Source organism: Colletes latitarsis, chromosome 2 (genome assembly GCF_051014445.1).
Source record: "Colletes latitarsis isolate SP2378_abdomen chromosome 2, iyColLati1, whole genome shotgun sequence".
In the NCBI taxonomy this organism is placed as follows: Eukaryota; Metazoa; Arthropoda; class Insecta; order Hymenoptera; family Colletidae; genus Colletes; species Colletes latitarsis.
In genome coordinates, this window is record NC_135135.1 from 8288991 (window position 1) to 8314579 (window position 25589).

General features: G+C 31.2%; 1 protein-coding gene across 7 annotated transcripts in view; it reads right to left on the reverse strand.

Annotated features, from left to right (window-relative positions):
* The window catches only part of LOC143348719 (sphingomyelin phosphodiesterase), a 39237-nt gene that overhangs the window by 6650 nt on the left and 6998 nt on the right, over positions 1-25589 (reverse strand). For all 7 annotated transcript variants that reach the window (XR_013080817.1, XR_013080818.1, XM_076779313.1 and 4 more), the window contains 5 exons: positions 8370-8470; positions 6190-6401; positions 2967-3263; positions 1374-1766; positions 334-506 (listed from right to left, as the gene is read on the reverse strand). Coding sequence is in view for 5 of the 7 variants with exons in the window: in XM_076779313.1 (XP_076635428.1) it covers positions 334-506; positions 1374-1766; positions 2967-3263; positions 6190-6401; positions 8370-8442 (1148 nt within the window). In the remaining 2 variants the exon portion in view is untranslated. The remainder of the gene's footprint in view (positions 1-333; positions 507-1373; positions 1767-2966; positions 3264-6189; positions 6402-8369; positions 8471-25589) is intronic.

The window sequence follows — 25589 nt, forward strand, 5'->3', positions numbered from 1 at the left end:
CTAGAACGAACAAATATAAAATTACGAAAGAAACGAGCAATTTTTAAATTCGCGTAAAATATTATTTCTATTCTTTGCGGAAGATTCAAAACTGTCAATTATAAATTATAGATTTCGCTTGACTGACTAATCCAGATCTTAATATAAACGTTAAGTAAAAGATATTTTCTAAATAAAAGGTCTTAATGATTTATATAAATTTTCTACCAAAATATTTTTAACGTTACTGTTTAAAATTTTTTGTTACATTGTTTGGTGTTTCTATTAATTTTTAAACCGTGCAAAAATTGTGTTAAACTTTCGGAGAAAGTCTCGAGAAGGAAAGGAGCGCACCTATTAACGGGAGAAGTTTCATGGTTTCCTAGAGCTGGGAAGATTGGTATTCCGGGGAACGTTTCGATCAGCTGATTTACAGTGTCGTGCAAAATTTTCAAATTTTCTTCGCGCGTTTGGTTCCACACGTCGTGAGGCGGCAAGTCTCCAGTCCATAATATGTAATCTATATCCTACATTGCAAATTAAAAATTTTTAACTAGAAACAATTTTCAAGCCACTTTTTATTCAACTTCTTTTTATTATTTTTTTAAGAATCTCCATTGTTTCCATAAAACATGCATTAAAATTATTGTAAATATATTTCTGTTCACTGAGCATTGAAAGGATACTGTCCCTGATAAAACTGTACAAAATAAGATATTAAAATAAAAATAAAATATAAATACTGTCCCTAATAAAATTAATAATGAAAATAGTTTGATATAACGTAAAATTGACACTAAATAAGACGTAACCAAATGATAGAAATTGATCAACGAAAATACTACGAAATCATGGCTGGATGATAAATTCGAATAAAATGGCAGATCCTATAAAATAAAAATATCAAATAAAATATAAATAACTTTTTACTCCATTACTTGCTGGGCAAAAATTAGAATTTAAATTATAGAATGTTTCGCACCGAACAACTAAAAATATAATTGTTCGATCGATCAGTTCGAACGATGTAATGTCGTTCATTGTCACGGATGCATACGGAAGGCGTTTCAAATTAGTAGAAATTGCGCCACCAATCTGACTAATTTTACCAATCGAAAGTCTAGCCTCCTTCCTGTACTTATCTGTGATAGTATACACGGTGTCCCAGTAATGATACAACCGAGGAACGAGTGATTCCGCGTGAAAAAATAAAAAATGTGATTTTGAAAATTTCTCCATGGTTGTAGGTGCGTAACTGTTTAAATTCGGTTGACAAATATTAAAAAATTTAATTTTTCTCTGCTAAGTCACAAAGTATCGATTAGAAAATGAAAACTCAATGTGAAGAGTTCCTTTTATCAAAGTTAAAAATTAATATAATCGAAGTTACTTACGGAATGCGTGTCGGCGATATGTTTGAGCATATGTTCGACCGTTCTTTTCGGGGTGTCGCATTTTCTGTAGTCACCCCATCGGCCAGCACCCGCTGCTGGAGTCAGGGGTGCACCGTTGGTCAATCTGCAGCATAATGGTTCGTCACATTCCGCATTTGAGCCCTCTTGGTAATAAGGATCGTAGTGCGTATCAGAGATATGAAGGACTTTGAAGGTCGGCGCACCTTCTTGAGGTGGTATAGGAGGTTTAACTGGTGGTTTATTTACAGGCGGGAAGGCCACTTCCCACTCGTGCAAAGGATTGTATGCGTCCTCGCAAGCGTCGCCAATCACGAAACTACAGATCTGAGCTGGACCCATATCCACTTGCTTCAGAACGTAAATCACTTCTCCCTGGACAGAAACAGGACGTAGCATTTAATAACAATTTAATGAAAAGCAGTCAGAGTCACTTAAAACAACAAAATTTTCCTTGTTCCTCGATAACACAAAGTATGTTCTCGTTCATTGACTTTACAAATATCTACTTGAAACTGATTTACTTTGGATGCATGTTTGAGACAAATACAAACGAATTCACGTGCAATCCAACAGTTATAAACATTATACATTCTAGATTTATTAACTTTACAAACACCTAATTAAAAATGATTTATTATGGGTGGATGTTTGAGACAGATACAAACGAATTCAAGTGCAATCAAACAGTTACAAACATTGTAGATGCTAGATTTATTGACTCTGCAAAAACCTACTTAAAACTGATTTATTTTGGGAACATGCATGAGACAGATACAAACAAATTCAAGCGTAATCAAACGGTTACAAACATTACAGATACTAGTTTTACTAGATTTACTTTGGATGCATGTTTGAGACAGATACAAACGAATTCAAGTGCAATCAAACAGTTACAAAGACTGTAGATTCTAGATAGAACTTTACAAACACCTAATTAAAAATGATTTATTATGGGTACATGTTTGTGACAGATACAAACGAATTCAAGTGCAATCAAACAGTTACAAACATTGTAGATGCTAGATTTATTGACTCTACAAAAACCTACCTAAAACTGATTTATTTTGGGAACATGTTTGAGACAGATACAAACGAATGCAACTGCAATCAAACGGTTACAGATATTGTAGATTTTACTCCCATTGACTTTACAAATATTTGAAAGTGATTTAGTTTGTGTATATGTATATTTGAAGCAAATATAATAAGGGAACGTAATCATTCGAGTGCAACCAAACGATGACAAAAATCTAGTTTTATTAGCTTTACAAATATGTACCTACTTAAGACTGATTTATTTTGTGTGCATATTTCGGACAAATAAAAATGGATTCAACTGTAATTGAACAATCACGATCACAAAATGCTTAAAATTGATTTATGTCAGGCTCGAGACGAACAAAAAAGGAAATGTTACATTCATAAGGAGATACGTTCTCCATCAAGTATAATCGAATGACCAGAAAAACAGTACATTCTGCTTTTGCATAAATTTTCCATATACTTAAAGTTGATTTATTTCAAACGCGGAATGTTGAAATGAATAACGAGAAGATCGAAAGTAAAACTTACCGCAAAAAGCAAGGTTACTCCTTTGCAAACTCGAGGGCTCTGGATTTTTAGGGATACGCAAAATTGGTAAATACTGTTCATCATTTCTTCGTCGCTCTTGCCAGTTTTTATATACGTTTGAAGAAGCCCCGCGCCAATTTTACACGCTGAACAAGACACCTTCGACATCACGGAAGTTTCAACTTCCATCATGACTTGCCTCAAATCTAACAATTTTAAAGCCTTATCCACGAAGCCTGAAAGATGGCCACTTGGCTGCACGGACTCCATGTCCCATAGCATTCGGGAATAATTATACTGTAACATACATAGACTCTTTATAATATTTAATCCTTTATTATCTATTTCTTTCTATAAGTTAAAGTTCTTTACTATATATTTTATATTCTTTTAAATTAATCAAATTGCAATGATCTCAAGCATACGACAAGGCTGGTGAAAAATGATTTCAATTTTGCAAAAATGACTGCATCGTTTTGCCTTCGATATTTAATTCAGTCGTCGAAATAGTTACGAAACTTATTCAATAGATGGAGTTTTGGTGAAATGGAAGTTTTGTAATAAAAATGTTCACATTATAAATTCCAATGAGAAATGCAAATACAAGTTCTAGTTCGAATAAAATTTTTAAGAAATAAAAATAAAGAATCATGTGTAACAGGAACGGATATTTTCTTCGTCGATAGCAAACAAGTTCTTAATTACTTTTACATCCGTAATCCGTGTGCTTTGAAAGTCCCGATGGGTCTTTTTAAGAATGAAATTTATAACTTCGTAAATACCCGATCGTTTTTGTTAACCAGTAACTGTAATATAGCATAACATTTTTCATTTTGTTGCTTATTGTACATTCGCTCAAAATACAAGATATAATATATTATATTATATAATTTTTATATTGCTTCCATCGAGTTCTAAGCAGAATATTATTTTAGTCATTTTTCACAAGATTACTCTTCGTTTTATGAAACTATTAGTTTCTTACTATCTAATATATTTTATTCGAAATAAACACAATGTGTGCAATATATAAAATTAATATCTTGTAATAATAAGGTATTTAATGAACGAAAACGTAAATTTAAGAAAAAAATTTCTAAAAATTATGTAGAAGAATTTGATTTCAGGGAGCAAATGTTAAATAATATCCGTATCCTGGATCTCTATATAAGATCACGGTTACAGAATGACATTTATGCTGGGATAAAAGAATTGTATCGATCATCGTGGAACTTTCGCGGGGGAAAGTCACTGACATTGGGATTGTGCGTATCCGTATAAACGCGGATAAGGATACACTATATTGGTATCCTCGTCGATCAAGTTGGTGAAAGTATTTTGGCACTAAAAGTGAGAGTCGGCGACATCGTCTCGTTAGACTTGAAAAAAGCCAGAGAAATACGGAAGAATCAAAAGATAAGCTGCAGTTATTGCACCATTAGAAATTACTTAACAAAATATTCGCGAACAGTAATTTAGAGTGTCAAATATTTCCTATACTAGAATATTTCAATTGTATTATTAATTTCTATATTATTATACAGGGTGTTCGGCCACCCCTGGGAAAAATTTTAATAGAGGATTCTAGAGGTCAAAATAAGACGAAAATCAATAATACCAACTTGTCGATGGAGGCTTCGTTAAAAAGTTATTAACAATTAAATTCAAAAATTTCAAATCGTTCTGAAAAAATTATTTCCGGTTACGGAGGTCAATTACAATCATTTTTGGTGAATACACATACTTCCGAAATCCTACCCACTTTCGAGAAAAAAATTCGAGTAAGTGCTGAAAGTTTTGGGTGAAAAAAAAGACTTTCGAATCGTCTAGGAAAAATTATTTTTAGTTGCAGGGGTCAATTGCAAGCATTTTTGGTCAATAGACATATCCCCGAAATCCTACTCAGTTTCGAGAAAAAAATTCCTTACCGAAAATGTAATTTCTGGCCAGAAATCTCTGCCCGAATTTCCATGCGAATCTTTAAAACGTCATAACTTCTGAACGGATTGGACGATTTTAATGTTTAAAAAAGCAAACTACGCGTATTTTGATAAAGAATATGTACAAATAGCAAAAATATTCGAAAAGTTGGTTCTTGTCCCCGTAAAATGAGAAAAACCCCATAAAAGTGGTCCAATTTTCAAACGACCATAACTCGTGCAATAGTGAATATATTTCAATGAAACTTTTTTCTGAAGTAGACCCCATGAGTACCTACAAAAAAGTATTAGACAACTTTTCTGTAGGGTGTCAAACAAAATTACTAAAAATGAAAAAGCAATTTTTGAGAAAAATCGACAGGGGGTAGCTGCTGAAATTTTTCGGCGAAAAAAAAAAAATTCAAATCGTTCTGGAAAAATTATTTTCCGTTGCGGGGATCAATTACAATCATTTTTGATTATTAGACATACCCCCGAAATCTTAACTACTTTCGAGAAAAAAATTCAGTACGGTCGGAACTTTAAACGTTAATAACTGTTTAACGAAGCCTTCATCAACAAATTGGTATTCTTGATTTTCGTCTTGTTTTGGCCTCTAGAATCCCCCATTGAAATTTTTCCCAGGGGAGGCCGAACACCCTGTATTAATACCTCTACTTTTTTTCCTATTTTCATTATATACAATTTTCTTTAGAAATATTATAATATTCAAATTGCAACGAATTTAAATTTTCTCTTTCCTCCCTTCGAATAAAACATTTTTAATATCTCTAGATCCCAAACTTAAATATTATCGATAGTTACCTAAACTAGAGGATCAAAAATATTTTAAATTGTTTCGTTAGATTCATCGGTGATTATAATGCAAGAGTTTTTTCCAAAACTGAGTAAGAATTATAAAACAAAATAATTTAAATAATGCTCGAACCAAAAATATTCAAAATAAAATATGAAACGTTATTTAAGTGCATATTAATTTATATTAAATATTACTTAATTAGAAGATCAAAAATATTTAAAATTAATTCTTTAGGTCCACCGGTGATTATAATTCAAATGGCTCGATTTGGGACTACAGAAAATTATTGAAATTTTCCAAACTTGAGTATGAATTATAGAATAAAATTATTTAAATGGCGTTCGAATCGAAGATGTAAAAAAGAAAATATAAAACGTTGGTTAAGTGTGTGTTGATTTTATGTTAATTTAATTTAAAGAATTGAGGGAAAATGGACTATTGTTAGAAAAGGATGAGTAGTTTAGATTAGGATGAATTACGATACCCGTGCAAGTTGGTTAGGGCTGGTGCCATTAATGAGTGTTTCTGCGGTCGGTGGTAAATCTCTCAATTTGTTTATTAGTGGTAGAATGGTAACGATTTCCACATTTTCTTCTGCGGCCTTTGCTCTGGCAGCGAACCATTCGTCTGCGAGTTGCATCCAGTTAGTCGCAGTTATTCCCTCTTCCTTCTTTAATCTGTCTCGAAGAGGTTTTCCTGTAGCATGAAACAAATAGGTCAAAGAATCGATGACAATTAATATGATTAAACAAGTATCTGTTAATTAAATATTCTTAATAAAGTAAAATAAAAATTCTTACACTAAGGAGTGAATCTACAGATTAAAAGAAGCTAAGAAAGTGAGTTAAAAAAGAAACCAAAAAATGTGATCTTTGTATTACAACCATAAAACAATAGGACACAAATCTGTACTAATTATAAAAATTTGAGAATTGAAATTCAGAAGCACATATGTCGAAACTTGATTAAATTTGATTAAATTATTATTACAAGTACAAAAATTTATTTGGTTCTTTCTTATTTACGAAATTCAAAGAAACTTAGGTCAATACTCATTTACTTAAATTATTTACTATACGTACGAAAATTTATTTGCTACATTATTACAAATTTTATAAATTGAAATTCAGAGGCACTTATGTCAATACTTATTTGATTAAATTATTACTACACGTACAAAAGTTTATTTCCCACGTTTTAACGAAAAGTTATACTTGATTTTAATTACCTTTTTTAATAATTATAAATCGATAGTGCTGAATCAAAATATTATAGTGTCTGAACTTTTTAACACGAATAAAGTATAATAATATTCATGAATCGAAGATGTTCTGTAACTTAACAATATTATCTTCGAGTAAATAAAAATGTTTTACATAATTCACTTTTATTTTCCGTGCTTTAATTTGTCAAAGACACGGACAAACCGATACAAAGTGTTTAATTTTTCACAAATATTTATTTCTTTTTATATCGACTCAATCAAGAAATTACAATCGATTTTGCAGCGAAAATTACTGAAAATATAGGACGATTTACTTTGTCATAATTAATTTTCTCTTTCTCGCACTGTTGTGATTATTTTCTAAAGTGGAAGAGTCCGTTTTTTAGATCAGTATGGCATCGATTCTAGTACAGTTCTATAAAAGTAGTATTTTCACTGCGAATGGATAGTGATCGCTTAATTAATAGCTTTAAAAGTGATACCAGCGAGTCAGCAAGTAGAACAGAAAGAAGATTTTACTGCCAGAACTATAATGTGAGACTACGTATACCGTGTTTCGAAACAATTTATTCGCGCGAAAAATGGGAAAAGACGAACAATTTAGAGTATAAAAAAAAACTAACGCGTTTCTCAAACTGTTTTAATCAACTACGAAAGAATTAAAAAAATTCCATACATTGTGTCGATGTGATTTTCGAGATACTTGCACTAAGTATCGAAATAATTATATAATTGCTCCGTTACCCTCGAAATGTCCCACAATAAGCGTGCCTCGAAGAATCGCGTAATACACAGTCATACGTTGAAATCATCGAACCGAATGCTAATCCCAAATACTTTCTCTACAAAAAGAGGTTACGCGGTTGCAAGTGTTTCGCTCCGTTTTCAACATAAATGATTAGTTACAAACATAAATAGTGGTGGGATCCAATCTATAATAGTTCACAACACCCAAATATACGGTAAACAAAAATAGTCACCAAATAATTTTATTGCATTAACCAGTTTTCCTTGTCCGGGGACAACCTTGACATTTTTTAAAATTATAACGTAACAAATAGAACTATTCAACATGTTCGATAAAGTATTGTTATTTTGCAGTTATTCCAATGTCGATGACATTATTTGAGAGTTTTAAAGTCAGTTGAAATTATATTTTTATTGTTAAAACCGACGAAAGTAGATCTCAAATGAATAACGAAATTACATATTTCGTTTTGGTAATCACAGTGGGCATATTTATTAGAGCTAGTAGAATGAAATTGTGCTGTATGGGGGTTGAGTGTATACTAAAGTAAATTGACAGTAAAATCCATCGGAAATGATATAATTTGGTAATTTATAAATGGAAGTGGAAAATAGTAAATGGAATTTTAATATATATAAATTATGTGTCGATGTACAATTATTTTTAAATAAACAGTAAATCAAATACGTACCAACGGTAGACTTTAATGTGCCAATGAGGAGCAAAAGCAAGATGTTCATTGCGATCCATTTGTGATTTGGCATGCTACCTTCGGCACTTTGGTATTGTTAACTGCAACAAAAAATGCAACACATCCTCCTTATTAAATACTCGTTGCAAATGGTCTTTGGTTATATGCATTTTTCAACTCATTATTCTAGTTAAACATATTTCCTTTCGGTATTTATACATTTAGATGAGAAAACAGATTATGAATACTACATATACAGGGTGTTCGGCCATCCCTGAACAAAATTTTAATGGGAGATTCTAGAGGCAATAATAAGACGAAAATCAAGGATACTAATTTGTTGATTGAAGCTTCGTTAAAAAGTTATAGAAACATTTCCGGCCACACGATATATTTTCGGTAAAGAATTTTTTTCTCGAAACTGAGTAGGATTTCGGAGGTATGTCCGTTGACCAAAAATGCTTGCAATTGACCCCTGCAACTAAAAATAATTTTTCCAAGACGATTTGAAAGTCTTTTTTTTCACACAAAACTTTCAGTACTTACTCGAATTTTTTTCTCGAAAGTGGGTAGGATTTCGGGGGTATATATAATGACCAAAAATGATTGTAATTGACCCCCGCAACCGAAAATAATTTTTTCAGAATTAATTAAAAATTTTCAATTTTGCCGGAAAATTTCAACAGCTACCCCCTGTCGATTTTTCTTAAAAATTCCTTTTTCATTTTTAGTAGTTTTGTTTGACGCCCTACAGAAAAGTTGTCTAATACTTTTTTGTAGGTGCCCATGAGCTCTACTTCAGAAAAAAGTTTCATTGAAATATATTCACTATTATAAGAGTTATGGCTGTTTGAAAATTGAACCATTTTTATGGGGTTTTTTTCATTTTGCGGTATCAAGGATCAACTTTTCGAATATTTTTGGAATTTCTACATATTCTTCATCTAAATACGCGTCGTTTGCGTTTTTGAAAATTAAAATCGTCCAATCCGTTCAGGAGTTATGATAGTTTGAACATTTGCATGAAATTTCGAGGAAGCATTTCTGGCCTGAAATTACATTTTCATTAAAAAATTTTTTTCTCGAAAGTGCGTAGGAATTCGAGGGTATGTGTATTGGCCAAATATAATTGGAATTGACCCCTATAACTGAAAATAATTTTTTTAGAACGATTTGAAATTTTTTTTTCGTCGAAAAATTTTACACATACTCAAATTTTTTTCTCGAAAATGGGTAGGATTTCGAAGGTATGTTTATTCACCAAAAATAATTGTAATTGACCCTCGCAACCGAAAATAATTTTTCCACGAATGATTTGAAATTTTTTAATTTAATTTTTTAATAACAAATTGATATTTGATATTCTTGATTTTCGTCTTATTTTGGCCTTTGAAAATCTCCCATTAAAATTTTTCCCAGGGCTGACTGAACACTGTATAATACGTACAGTACTCAAAGACAGTTAATAAAAAATACGGAGAAGTACAATTAGTTGGAGATTTTTTCAGTCAAATTATTAAGCGTCGATTAACAATTTTTAATGTAATTATGTAGTTTAATCCTTTACAGCGCAAATTTTGACACGTGACAAAAATTACACAATATGTCCATTGGTAGATACTAATAATCAGATATAAATGGGAAGGTTAATTTGAATAAACATTGTATGAAATATTGTAAATTAGTTATTTTACACTGATTGATAGTAAGATTAAATCTAACTGAAAAGATTATACGGATTTTGTAACTTCGTCCAGGTGCTTTAAAATCGTTTCGATAATGGATGTTAGAATGGAATTGCGCAAAAATGTTGTAATAAATGAAAAGTGAAAGGAGAATCTGTTCGCGGATCGGAACCTCATACAAAATTCGACATGTTGACAAATACTTTCGTAAATATGTCATTGGTGTAAGCAGACGTTTTAAATTTTGGCCACCGCTTCTAATTACTGTTATTCCTATCCAGGTCACACATAAATACCTACTCGGAATTGACATTCAAGCAACAACCGTCGAATTGTTGCTGCAATATACTCGTTGGAGGATTCAGTAACGAGCATGCTCTTTTAAATTCTATTTAAATTGGATACGCTATAATAACAAATCGTTTTTTAACTGGAACAAAGAAATTGAGATAAATTAGATAAATTTTAATTAAACCATTTGTTTGTCAAGTACTTATGGAAAATGGCAAACTAATAAAAAATTGTGGAATGATCTCGTCTATCCACCATATTCACCTAATATTCTATCATCGAATTACCATTTGTTTTTTGCATTTGAAAGCCTGCAAAATGGATGCTCAGAACAACGAATAAGAATTTCAAACTCGTTCGTAACCAAATCAACCAAAATTAAGTAAATAAAATTTACCCAACTCTGCAATTGTGAAAGGATTATGAAATCCCCTTTGAGATTGCAAAAAATGCTGAATACGTCGCTTACTAAAATTTCCAATATTCAGACAACCGTTACTGTTATTATTTTTTGATTAACCCAAAATACTCGACTGACACGAATCAAAATCTCAAGATTTTAATTTTGTACAAAGGTCCTGGACGGATCGAGGGTGTAAGGATTATGCTCTATCGTCCAAAGAACGAGTAGTCAAGATCAAACATGGTTATTTATACTTTCAAGGCTATCGTTTAACATGCCGCTCAAGTATCTATCTGGTAACTCGTTGTATTCCAGCAAGAATATGCGGATACCGAGCATTTTTGCGCGTACTTGTTACGCTTTCACCGCAAATTAATAGCGACCAAGCGAATTGGAAATGCTCGCTGGTACGTTGCGAGGCACCGATGCAATTTGCAAATTCAAATCATCGATTGACAAAGATCGATCGATGCTAATTCGAAGGATAGATATCGTTTTTGTCCGAGGGAACACGCGTAATTACGTCGTCTTCTCTTAGGAAGCCGCGTTGAAAACGAAAATTCTTCCACGTTTCGTAATAACGGACGTAAAACAGCGAATCAAGACAAAAATGGTGACCGCCTGTCGTCCCATTTTCCACTCAACCGTCCACTCGATACGATGGTGGGCGGTAATTTTACGTTCGGACTCGATAGTCTGGATAAAGTCGAGGCTCCGATCGAATCCTGTCAACGAAATAACGGTCCGTCGAACCTATTTTGAATTTTCTAGCACGGAAGAATTCCAAATGTCCGAGTGATGAATCCAACGGTAGGAACGAGTAAAACAGCCAAGTGGAATAAGCGGTTGACCGTTATTCGACCCACCCAGGGACCTTGGCTGTTGAAAGAAGACACTTCGGCCATGCTCGTATTTCGCGCCCATTCAGTACGAAATCGTCACGCGCGGTTACTTTCGGAGTCTGGGCGCCGGTCCCAACTAGGAACGGATTCATTTAGTCTACAGTGCAGCTTCGTTTATTGGAAACTATGTTTATTGGATACTATGTTTACTCAAACACAGTTTATTGAAAACAATGGTTATTGGAACGCTGTTTATTGGAAGTATATTTACTGGAAACTATGCTTAATAAAATTCAGTTTATTCAAAACAGTGTTTATTGGAACTCTGTTTATCGAAATACTGTTTAGAAGAAAACTATTTTGAATTTTAAATTTGATATTTTTTTCGAGGACTGATTTACTGAACCCCTACCAAACTCCTATTTTTAATTTATTGGAACTCTTTTTATTAGAACTCTCTTTATTGGAACTCTTTTTATGGGAACTCTCTTTATTAAAATTCTATTTATTGCAACTACGTTTATTCAAAACCCTGTTTATTGGAAATTATGTTTATTGAATACTCTGTATATTGGATCTCTCTCTATTGGAAGTCTCTTTCTTGAAAATCTATTTATTAGGACTCTCTTTATTAGAATTCTGTTTATTGCAACTATATTTATTGGAAACCCTCTTTATTGAAAATTATGTTTATTAAAACTCTGTTTATTGGAACTCTCTCTATTGGAAGTCTCTTTCTTGAAACTCTCTTTATTAGGACTCTTTTTATTGGAATTCTCTTTATCGGAACTCTCTTTATCGGAACTCTTTTTATTAGAATTCTGTTTATTGCACCTATATTTATTGGAAACCCTCTTTATTGGGAATTATATTTATTGAAAACTCTGTTTATTGGAATTCTCTCTATTGGAAGTCTCTTTCTTGAAACTCTCTTTGTTAGGACTCTATCGGAACTCTCTTTATCGGCACTCTCTTTGTTAGAATTCAACGAATATCTTATCAATTCAACGTATATCATATCATCAGTTAACCGTGCAACATTTCCAAGATATTACTACGAAATTTAAACTTTCAAGTATCGTTTCAGTTTACTATTGCTAAGCGATAATATACCAAACGTGGACATGGACGTGCAATCACCTTATAAGCATTTTTATCGAATCTTTATAACTATTTAGAAAAATTAAGCCTGTATAATTTCTTATACAAATTGTACAAAATTTACTCGACTAGATTTTTGCAAATTTATCGTAATTTTCTATCAGAGAATGAATGAACATTTACTTCCGTTGCATTAAGTGTCTATCATTTTAATTTCCTTGGTACAAATAAATACACCATAATCGTCGATAGATCTAGTATTAAATTCATTTATGTTCGAGTTATAAATATCATCCATGCAACGAATATAACTAATTTAAAAAGTATCCATATATTTTAAAATTTCGTGTGCTATTGCATTACACTGATATATGTATACAAAAATTCTTTTAACTTTAGTTAGATACCAAAGATCAATAAAAGAAAATCCAATGTAATAGTAAAGAACAGCACTTAAACATAAATTTATCACAAACTAAATAAAAAATGGCGTTAACACGTAAACTTGAATGTAAACTGTAGTTAGATACCAAAGATTAATAATAAGAAACCAAGAATAAGAAATAAGAAATAAGAAATAAGAAATAAGAAATCCAATGTAATAGTAAAAAATAGCACTTAAACATAAATTTATTATAAACTAAATAAAAAATCAGCACTTAAACGTAAATAAAAAATAGCTTTAACACGTAAACTTTAATATAAACTTTACTTAGATACCAAAGATTAATAAAAGAAAATACAATAGAATAGTAAAAAAACACCACTTAAACATAAATTTATCATAAACTAAATAAAAAATCAACACTTAAACGTAAATAAAATATAGCGTTAACACGTAAACTTGAATATAAATTTTTAATAAATTTTATATACAAATATTATAAAATAAATTCAAAGAAACTAAAATACGTTACAGACGCGCCACTGTTCGGCGTCAGAAAGTAGTCGAACGATTAAATAGTTTACAAAGTAGATCGAAAGAAAGAAATCAGAGCGAAGTGAGAATTCTCGATCCAATATCTGTATTAGAACAGATGATAATGGATAAGTACCGCCATCGATAACTTTCTAACTCTTACCTGTCGCTTTATCAATGACAATAACAACGGATGAACAGTTAGGCGTTTCAAACAGGAGTCGTTAGAAGTGACGAGACTATGTTATTAGCGAATACATCGCAAACCATATTTTATGACCAGAACGCGGTATAAAACTAAGGCCTATCCTGACGGATGATGCCTGCATAAATATGCAAGCGGTAGTAAAACGTTTCAAACGTAAACTTTTATTTGACGTCAATGTTCTGCTCTCTGCTTTTTGTTTCAATTACTTCTCCTACCGTTTCGTTATCGTTTAAGATTCTGAAATCTCTATTTGCTCCAAAACTCTTTTTGGAGTTCATTTTTAAGTTAATTGCAGCATTTGAAACAGAGTTTTTTTACTTACAATGAGTTATCGATTTCATTTTAAGCAATCTTTAAAAATTTCTTAAATGTTTCATTTTAAGCACTACATCTGTAATAATCTATTTAAAAACTTCAGCGTGCAATTGGACACTTAATTTATAAAATACACTATTCATTTTTTCGTCTTCTATCAGGGCTTAACGTATCGTCAGACTATTAAATTTTTCTGTAACTTTGTTTATATTTTCAAGCGTTTTCTCTAGCAGCACTTGAATCGCCTACCTCCCTGTCTAAGAGTCGCGTACCGGAACAACGCGACAATTAAACGTACATTAGTATAAGTAGTTCTGTTTCTTACCGTTAAACTGAATTCGAAATACAGCTGAGGCACGATTTAGGCAAGTTTATTGAAGAAATTAGAAATTAAAACATTCTTTACGACAATAATAATTGAAACAAGAACCCAACAGACAGAAGGTCGCATTGAAGAATATCGAAACAAGTAAGGAATGGTAATGAAAGTAATCAGCACAAAGGCAAACGTTGTTTGACGTAGATATTCGAAAAAAGAAAAATGATAATGAGAGCAATCAACTCAGAAATATTATTTAATCTCTGCAAATAAATGAAACGAGACCAGACAAAATTAAGTACTCATTACGAGCTTGCAAAGACTTCCTGTTATCTTCCTGATAAAACTGAATCCATACAGAGTTCAAATCAGCCTGTTTCGAAACGAATAGTACCTAATTTAATTTTACTCAACTCTTCCAATTAAATATAATATTAGTCAATTTAAACAATCAAGATTCAAATGAAAATCGAACGTTATTTGTTATTCGTTTGACTGTGTCCACTTTCAGGAATAATTTATCTGAGCCTGGAATATTTAATTTTCTTAATATCAACGATATAAAATTCATGGAAATTTAAATTTCGTAATTTCTCAATTTTATATAACCAATGTATGATAAACGAAAACACTTAGAGTTTAATTGTTATGCGGGTTGTTACGCTAACGATTAGTGTTAGTGTGGAGATATTGAGAAAAATTGTATTTATAGACAGTAACACAAACACAAAAATTAACTTTCATGATAACACTGACCTTTAGTAACCAGTTTAGTAATAAGATGCATTCATTGAACTGTTAAATGCTTTGTCAGTTACTTACTAAATTGTTTTTAAAAGTCATCGTCCGATTAAAAAACCGCAGATATTATAAAGCAACTAAATTAGAATTAATCATAAAAAAAGGAGCAGTATATTTATTTAAAAAAATGAAATTTATTTAAAAAAAAAAAGAGATACAGAGTCTCGAATTTTTCATGATCACGTATTAAGTCACGAATAATGAAACAAAGGAATCCCTCAATAATGATTACAATTATAATCATCCTGAAGGATCAAGTTATTATTAGAGAGAAAAATAATCTTCCAATTTTATGATTACCTGTACAAACTTAGTATTTATTTCGTGTTTCAATTTTTATTTTTCACTGATATAAAAACAAAAATTTGAAACAAAAAAATGAGACACCCGTAGAAAGGTGATGACCCTAAACATTGTCGTTGCACTGGCATTTCAGACATGGCAACAGAATATTAATAAAACGACATTTTTTTCCAAGAAACCAGTTTTATGTAAGGTATCCATTCAACGAATCGTCCATGATCATGTTTCGTGACCAACAGGCGATCGTCCCATGTCCGAAGCACCTAACCTACTTAATTCTCGCTCTCTCTCACCGTGACGTCATTGACTGCCATCGTCAGTAACTTCACGGAGACCCCCGGATTCACTTTGGATGCGTATTCAAAACTTGCTCTGAAATGTTTTACTTCAGAAACAGGCTGTGGCAAAAGGACTACGACAACCACACTTTCTCAGACGGATCTTTTCTTCCGTAAAGACGTCGATGGCCCACAACTGTCCTTGAATGTGTGACAATACTCGACTGTTTTCTGCTCAATTCTTAACTCCATAGTCTTTCATGCTCTCAACCTACACAAATACTCTATTTTATCCTATATGAATAATTGAATCAGGACCATAAAAATAAAGATCGATGGCTCGAAATAAATTCGATGAAAATAATTTAGCTCGAAATATATTTTTTAAAAATGTGATATAAAATACTCGAATGTTTTCTGCCCAATTTTTAATTAGACAAATTCTGCTCAATAATCTTTCTCCAATTCTCCAAACTCCATAATCTTTCATGCACTCAACCTACACAAATACTCCATTTTATCCTATATGCATAATTGAATCAGGACCATAAAAATAAAAATCGATGGCTCGAAATAAATTCGAAGGAAATAATTTACCTCGAAATATATTTTTAAAAAATGTGGTATAAAATACTCGAATGTTTTCTGCCCAATTTTTAATTGAACAAACTGTGTTTTCACAAACACTCTACTTTACTCTATACAAATAATTAAAATAATCAGGACCATATTAATGGTTTGAAATAAATTCAAAAGGAATAATTTAGCTCGAAATATAACATTTTTTAAACTTGTGAAACAAAATACTCAATTCTTAATTGTATAAACAATTTTTCATATACTAAATCTACAAAAACACTCTACTTTACTCTACATAAATAATTAAAATAATCAAGACCAGGAGAATAAAAATGAATAGTTTGAAATAAATTCAAAAGAAATAATTTAGCTCGAAATACGACATTTTTTAATACTAATTTTAAATCAAACTTATAGTTTCTTAGATTCGTTAAGTTTTATACAGGGTGTTCGGTCACCCCTGGGAAAAATTTTAACGGGGGATTCTACAGGCCAAAATAAAACGAAAATCAAGAATACCAATTTGTTGATAAAGGCTTCGTTAAACAGTTATTAACGTTTAAACTTCCGACTGTACTGAATTTTTTTCTCGAAAGTAGTTAAGATTTCGGGGGTATGTCTAATAACCAAAAATGATTGTAATTGATCCCCGCAACCGAAAATAATTTTTCCAGAACGATTTGAATTTTTTTTTTTCGCCGAAAAATTTCAGCAGCTACCCCCTGTCGATTTATCTTAAAAATTTGTTTCTCATTTTTAATAAATTTGTTTCGCGCTCTACAGAAAAGTTGTCTAATACTTTTTTGTAGGTACCCATGGGGTCTACTTCAGAAAAAAGTTTCATTGAAATATATTCACTATTGCAGGAGTTATGGCTGTTTGAAAATTCGACCATTTTTATGGGGTTTTTCTCATTTTGCGGGGTCAAGGACCAACCTTTCCAATATTTTTATAATTTCTACATATTCTCCACCAAAATACACGTAATTTGCTTTTTTAAACATTAAAATCGTCCAATCCGTTCAGAAGTTATGACATTTTAAACATTCGCATGAAATTTTCGGGCAACATTTCTGGCCAGAAATTATATTTTCGGTAAGGAATTTTTTTCTCGAAACTGAGTAAGATTTCGGGGGTATGTGTAATGACCAAAAGTGATTGCTATCGACTCTTGCAAACGAAAAAAATTTTTTTAAAACGATTTGAAAAATTTTTTTTTCTGCCAAAAAATTTCACCTTACCCGATTTTTTTTCTCGAAAGTGGGTAGGATTTCAGGGATATGTCTATTCACCAAAAATACTTATAATTGATCCCTGCAACCAAAAATAATTTTTCCAGAACGATTTGAAATTTTTGAATTTAATTGTTAATAACTTTTTAACGAAGCCTCCACCAACAAATTGGTATTCTTCATTTTCGTCTTATTTTGGCCTGTAGAATCCTCTATTAAAATTTTTCCCAGGGGTGGTCGAACACACTGTATAATAATAACACGAATGAGGGTAATGGAATTTTAAATGATCATCGAAAGTTGTGTCTTTTTATATGCGATCGCCATACAGTAAATGGGACTTTGGAAGCGAAGAATTCGTGAACAGCATCAGCAGTTTTTAATTGGTCGGTTTAAAGATTCGTGTGTTCGAATTCCAATCTAGCAATAATCCGATTGATCGATTTCTTTTCGGGGCTTCTACTATAATTTTCAATATTTACAATACTTTGTTTTGTATGTAAATTAAAAGCAACAATCGTTTACTTAAACCCTCTATATATTAATATTGCCAATTGATCGAATTAATTATAGTTAATATTATATTGCACGTGTATGAAAATTATTCTTCAAAAAATGTATCTGCAATAAATCTCGAAAAAATAAATACTTGGACGATATTAGTACACAGTTACCATATTTAGAATATGCATATAATATGTTTCTTTTTTTTCTAGCAGGCGAACTCTCTAACACGATCATCACATATCGATTTTCTCTTTGGGCACTCTAATCAATGCAAAACCACTTTAATGTTATTAGTATTGTGCTTTATATACAGTGTAATTCCACTTAACACAAAACTACACACGATATTACTATCACAAAATTCTTTCAAATATTCCGATCGAAAAATTCCGTAGTTTTTTTTTTTTTTTAAAGCAGACCAGTAGATTATAATTTATTATTTTTTTATTTAATACATCGCATCATGTCCCGTATTTAATTTATTTGAAGATTTATTAACATTTATCTTTTAATTTATACCCTATTATCAGTGTTTATCTTATAATTTTCTTCAGAAGTTAAATACATTTTGAGGGGTTCACTATTAATATCAAATGAGAGTGCAAAAGTGCAATTTTTATATAAATGATTATTAAAATATTATATATGTTCCATCTGTTAATTTAGTTTATTATTTTAAATGGTAACGATGTGAAATATTCTGATCTTTACGTATTACACATAGGAAAGATACAAATACATAAAAACATATTTGGCAGTTTGTAATTTCACAGATATTAGTTTACATATCGCATGAGTGTGCCTTCTTCAAATCCATTACACACGATCCAAATGATTCTTGTCACTTTAGGAGAAAGTCACCATCTCCAGCACCAACTACCTTCGTGCAGGTGTCTTGGTTGGTGTCAGAGCTAGTGACTTTCTCCTACTTTAGCAGGAATCATTTTGACCTGGCGTACATACACAGTGTAGACGAAACGATCTCTACCAGTAACTGTTAAAATGTATAAAAACAAAATAATCTTTCTGTACAAAACTTTGTCTTTAAGACAATCGAATTTAAAATATTATTCTAAATTACTAGCCCTAACTAAATTACCAGATTACTAGCCCCTTGCGGTTGTATTTATTTAAAGTAATATAATATAATTACAATAAAATAATATATAATTTTTTAAAATTTACTATATTTTTGGGGCATTCTATATATTTAATACAATAGTTTCTAATTTCATTCTAAATTCAAAATTATGTCTTATAATCTTCCAATGTGTAGTATCTCTGTTTTAGACTTTACGATTATTATATTCAACTTAAGTAACAAACAATTTCTTCGTAACGTTATTTTCTGTTTTCTAGTTTTTAGAATGATTTATTTTCTTCCGAATATTTTTATAAAAGATGCAAAAATTTAAGGTATACTTGTACCATTCTTAAGCATTCGAAAAATATGTAAAAATTGTTTGTGACAATGTATTAATAAATTAAAACGTACAAATAGAAATTAGAATCGTTCTTCGCCCAAAAATTCGTGATTTAATAAAAATTAAAGATAACGAAATTTAATTTGAAATATACTTAGTATCATAAAATAAAGAAATTATGACAAAATGTAAATACAGCGATACAAATTTAGTAGTAAAAGCTTTGTCATTTTCAAGCCCTCACGAATTTAAAATATAATTTAATTTGTATACCTATTTAAACACGAACTCGTCACGAGTTGATACGTCGCTGGCTAAGGCTGCGTTAACCTCGAAACTTGTACAATCGAGGAAACGAACTTATTCCATTGCAAGGAACTTTGCCAAGAATTGGAGAGCAACTGAACATTTTGTCATTGCTTTTGTAGTTAATAAACGAAAACAATCATGATAATAATAACCGTTAATCGTTTAATTCCTACTGAAATCGATCGGTAGTCGCAAATAACATTCAAAATCTTGCAATCGTTCGATAAAGATCAACGAATTTGTTTTTTAATTAATTTTATTCCATTGATCCCTTCCGAGCATTACATTTTCTGTGATTATTTATGTCGTTAATTAATCACTGTCGTTACTTAAGCATTAATCGGATTAAACGTTGCCCAATACTGTTGCCTAATAATATGTATCGTATAGAGATTAGAAGCTGTTAAGTATCTTTGATTAATTTTATAAATTTTGCTACGCAAATGTCAATTTTAGAATAACATTTATTGGATAATTTTCTTATTGATATTTTAATATTTTTCATGCTTGACACACTCCTAGAAAAATGGATTTTGAATCATGAATTTTAGCAATATCTGCCTAGCAGTGGATGGAAGGGGGTAACGTTTACGTGTAAAATAGAGAGGAATAACTATACGACCATTTCAAATAATCGGAGTGTGTCTATTAACAGAGGGGACCATATTAAAGATCTAATAGCCATATCATCAGAGGAGTAAGCAGAAAATGACATAATAGATATGAGCGCTTCTGAACCAGTATAATACAGTTATGTATACAGTATAACTTAAAGTATGTACCGTGTAACTGAAAATTCCCTCTTCTTCCTCCCACACTTCAAATTTCTGCTAACCAGAAACCATAATACAAGAGTTACAAGAAAAGTATTATTCTGGAAGGCACATACATACATTGTGAATGCAGGATATACCTTTAAACATACGTATATTTATTACATTTTGTGAAAATATAATTTTAGTTTGCAACATCTCTTTTTGCATTTCTTTCAAAATATTTCTGTATATACAAATGTATGTATTTTATTTTTCTTATGATTCTCTTAACTCTCCATAACTCTGCGTAATTACGAAATTACATACTCGCTATCTACATTTTTTTCTGATTTAATAGTCACTGTACAACTATTTTACTATACTTTACATTAAAATGGAGACAGTTGCAAATTTTTTTTACTTTTCATCCTGGACTAACCTAAGCGTTGTTCTGATAAAATTAATCACAGTCACTGAATCCATTACTTACAAAAATCTACATTCTTTAAGACTGTTTTAATCCTATGATCGATACATATATCACCTGTGGTTTTAAAAGAATAATTAACAGTTCGAACACAACAATTATTACTTAGAATTTCTCACACGAGAATGAGTACAATTTGGATTTTGATTTATTTGTATTTATTAGAATTTACCTTTCAATTCATATCTCATTATCAGTGTTTATCAAATATTTCTTCAGAAAAACATAATTTGAGTTCCAGGGGGGTTAATAAAATGTTTTCTCTACCTTATTTTATTCGAAGAATACGATAATAATTCGTGGCATAGAATACAGATTGAGACTTTCGGATTTTGATAATTTTGAAACAATGACCTTCAAAGGAAAGATGATCGAGTATTCCTTTTCTCGTGGCCCGCCTTGTATATTCTACAAATAGCACTGTGCAAATAGCAATAGTCTCGCGTGCTTCGAACTCACTCGTAGACGCAAATATTGCACACACATATATATACTTTGAATTAAAAATGACTGCTGGGAACGATAATTATATTATATGACGTCATTTTGCAATACTGCCAAGCAAGAGAATTTTGAATGCATTTCAACTAAACTTCATATTTAAGTTCCATATTTCTATGTCAAGATCTGATTATGATTATCTCTTCTAATTTTTTAAATTTCTATATTTGTTTACGTTCCCTAATGATCAATATGAGTTACCATATAATTCCTTTGGATGGATTATGGTTATTATTGGTTTGGGTTAGGGTTAGACGAAGGCTCGAATCTCTGACATGCACCATTAAATATTAAATCGTTAGATTCCATCTTGCTTTACGGTCTATTGTTTTCGTAGCACTTCTGATTAGCTGATAAGATTAAGTCTGTCTAATAGCAAATTGGGACATAGATTTTTGTAAAATTCGACTAATTCATTTTTTATTAATTCAAATTATGGTAAAATGTATTTTATTCAGGTCTAATAAACCATACAGCGAAATTATAAAGGTAGCGAAGAAGAGATATTTTGTAAAACTGTTTCTTAACTAACGTAACTTTTCGATAGTAATACACAAGCACGGGAATTCACCGCAACCGACTGGCGAGCCTTTCTTGGGGATTCCCCTACGGCCGACCAGTACTCCAACGTAAAACGCCATCGTGCAGCCATAAGCGTGCCACACAATCGAGACATAACGATGTGAAAACGACACAAAACATTAACTCCTTGATTGTTTTCCGTATCTATAATAGAAATATCACTTCTTCAAATTTTACTGTAAAGAACAGGAATATTCGATAGTATTTTCGAGCTCTCATCATTTTACAACACTTGTAACAACATAGGGATTCAAACATTCTAAATGTGAGGGAATTCCCAAAATCTTATTCTTTATAAGTTAATCTTTAACTAAATCTAATCTTCCTTATTTTATTATAAATTTATTTAACGTGCACATTGTGTGACAAAGGCATTAAGAATAATTTGGTTAACCTTTCGTAAAATATTAAACACGAATTATATTATTTTGTTTTCACACAATTATTATCTTGAATTAAAATAATATGAAAGTATTCGTCTCTGTTAATTTTCCAGTGTTGCTTAACGCTTGAAAATACGGAAGAACCAACAACAATGTACTTGTATCCACCCACCCAATATCAGAAGATGTTCTTCACGGCAACCCTAAGCAATATTCAAGTTTCAAAATTAGGAGTGTAGCGTGTTCCGTTGACGCGTGTTGTAATAGAGCCACACGCGTCCTTCTTATTATCTGGGGTAATAAATAGCTGGTAGATCGCTTCTGATAAATCTTTTAATCATTTCACAGAAAGCTGTCTGATGGAGAAAGTCTGGCAAACGAGTTCGTTATTTCGAAGTTCCTTATCGTCGTAGTCTATGAAATTTCTAGTCTAAATCTGTTCTTGTACTTTTAGCCACATGATCTAGCACGCATCGTGTCGAAACATATTCCAATGTTTAAGGAAATGGCGAGGAATCGATCGAATTCATCAATTTTCACAATAAAACTATCATCGACCGTGTCTTTAAAATTACGAAAACTCTCACAAACTTCTTCTTCAAACTCAGGAAATGCATCGTGAAATAATCTAAAATGGATACAGAGTAATATTTGTATGGATCCTAATAATATTTGTATGGATTAACCATCGCAGATTTCCCGCCAAAGACTGTTTAATTAATTCAATTAGAACCAAAGTGATGTGCCAGTGGGAAATAGAATGGAAAAATCCAGCCTCTCCACAGATAAGAAATCTACGCTAGTCCTTTTCTAACGAATGTAAAAGCGATATCTCGAACTATTATAGAAAAGAACAAGCCACCAAAACTCGTATAAGAATTAGGGCACTGGTGGGACATTAACCAAAAGTCTGTTATCAAAAGAATCCACTTCGATACGTAAAAATTCGATCACAAGGGACCACCTAATCTTGAACTGTTCAAGGTGCAATTATTAATAAACTGGAACTCCCCCCCTTTAAATACGTGACTAACAAGATCCATAACCTACTGATGTTCATTCATGAAATTAATCTAATCGACAAAAATCGAACCAACATCCCTAATAACCTCGCAATTAGATTAAATAAAGGGAGTTAATAATAGATTTCATTGTTTGAGTTACGTAATCTCACCGTTACCAATATGTGTTTAAATATAATTTCCCGATGACTGGAGCGATAGTTGATGACAGACATTACGTTTCTAGTTTCCAAGGATTAATAATAGGATATTTTTAAATAAGATTACGTAACTTAATCTTTATACTTTCTCGTTAAAAAAAAGAAATTGCAGCTTTGATATTATGTAATAGAACACAAACCCTGTAAATCGTAGAAAGTGCCTTTCAATATTTTGTGTGACAGCTGTCACTATCTCCAATTTTCTGTAATTATCTTGTCATCGATGGGACTAGCTTATCTAAGAACCGATTGTTTTTTTACGTTTGTATTGCACTAAATTCCATTTTGACACGGTTGTGTAATAACTGTGAGATAATTGGGAATAAAAAAGATCTCTTTTTTTGAACATACAAATTTTATACGCTTAAACTACATACTTGAATGTATTTCAGTGAATTTTTACAGAATTTTCCTTATTGTGCCATATCGAAAATTTTTCATTTTTGAAAATTCTTTGAATAGAAATTATTTAAACATAAATAAATGAAGATGTTCTACTCAAATTGTATTAAAGGTTCGAGTTCGTGTCTTACAACAGATCGATAAATCGATAAATTGTCCCCCAACTCTTATTAATTAATAATTTTGACTATTAATAGATCTACTTGATGATTTTCTACGTCTATGAAAGGTCAAAGAATACCATTCGATAAAAATCAAAATAAATTCATAACTTTTGAACGATTAAAAATATTTTAATGTATCGCGCGTCAAAAAATAGTAAACAAACGCAACTTTCAGGTGATACTTTCATATATGCATACTTTTTGTTCGAATGTTCTCCAGTGGGTTTCTTGTGGTGAAAATTGTGATTTAAAAATTCTAAAGGTGTATAGTTATCCGACTTACATCGGAATACAAAATGCCATACTAGAACTAGTGAACGAACATAATATGTAACAGTTCTCACACGATTACGACACATTGACGATACAATGACTTCATAGATTCAGCAGTACATTCTGTTATGTATATCGAGCTGAAAATGAACTGTTTTGTAAGTGGTTTTTGACTATATATTCTACACGCAATTTATAATAAAAAAAACGTAAAGGACATATCTCTCTAAACTAATACAAAATTCATATTTTAGTGACCATCATTATCATTAAATAGACATTAACACAACTGAGGGCTTTGAAATTATGAATAAAAATTATTATAATTGTTCACCGTATACTATAAAGAATTTACTAATTATCATTGAAAATAAGTGTACTATTAAACAAAATCAAATAGTTAATTTTATTTGAAGGTTTTCTTTGTGAATGAATAATGTATTTAAATATGTGTGTAAAAATTAATTTTTCATTACCAACATAAGTATACGCTCGATTTTGTAACTGTACGCGTGGGGCTAAGTATTTCTTAACGAACAAATAAACGTTTAATCGTTCGATCCAATAAATGACACAAATAAATTCCTATACATTGATTTTATTGATTATCTGTCGCACGAACAAACTGCTGCCCATCTCTGGCCATCAGGCGACTCATGCCACGTGACAACGCAGTTTATCACACGATAAACAAACATAATATTCATAAAATAAATTTAAACATTATTGTTTCGTGTAAAAATTTCAAGAACATAAAATTTAAGTTCTCAGAAAAGATAACGAAAAAATAACAATGATTTAAAGAACTTATAGTAATTATTTAATATAGAATTTTTAACTAAATTATAGTAATTATATATTATATATGTTTTCAGAAGTTTAAAACTACGGGCTTGTTTCGATTACATGCTCGAAACCTGTTCCCAGAGTGTTAG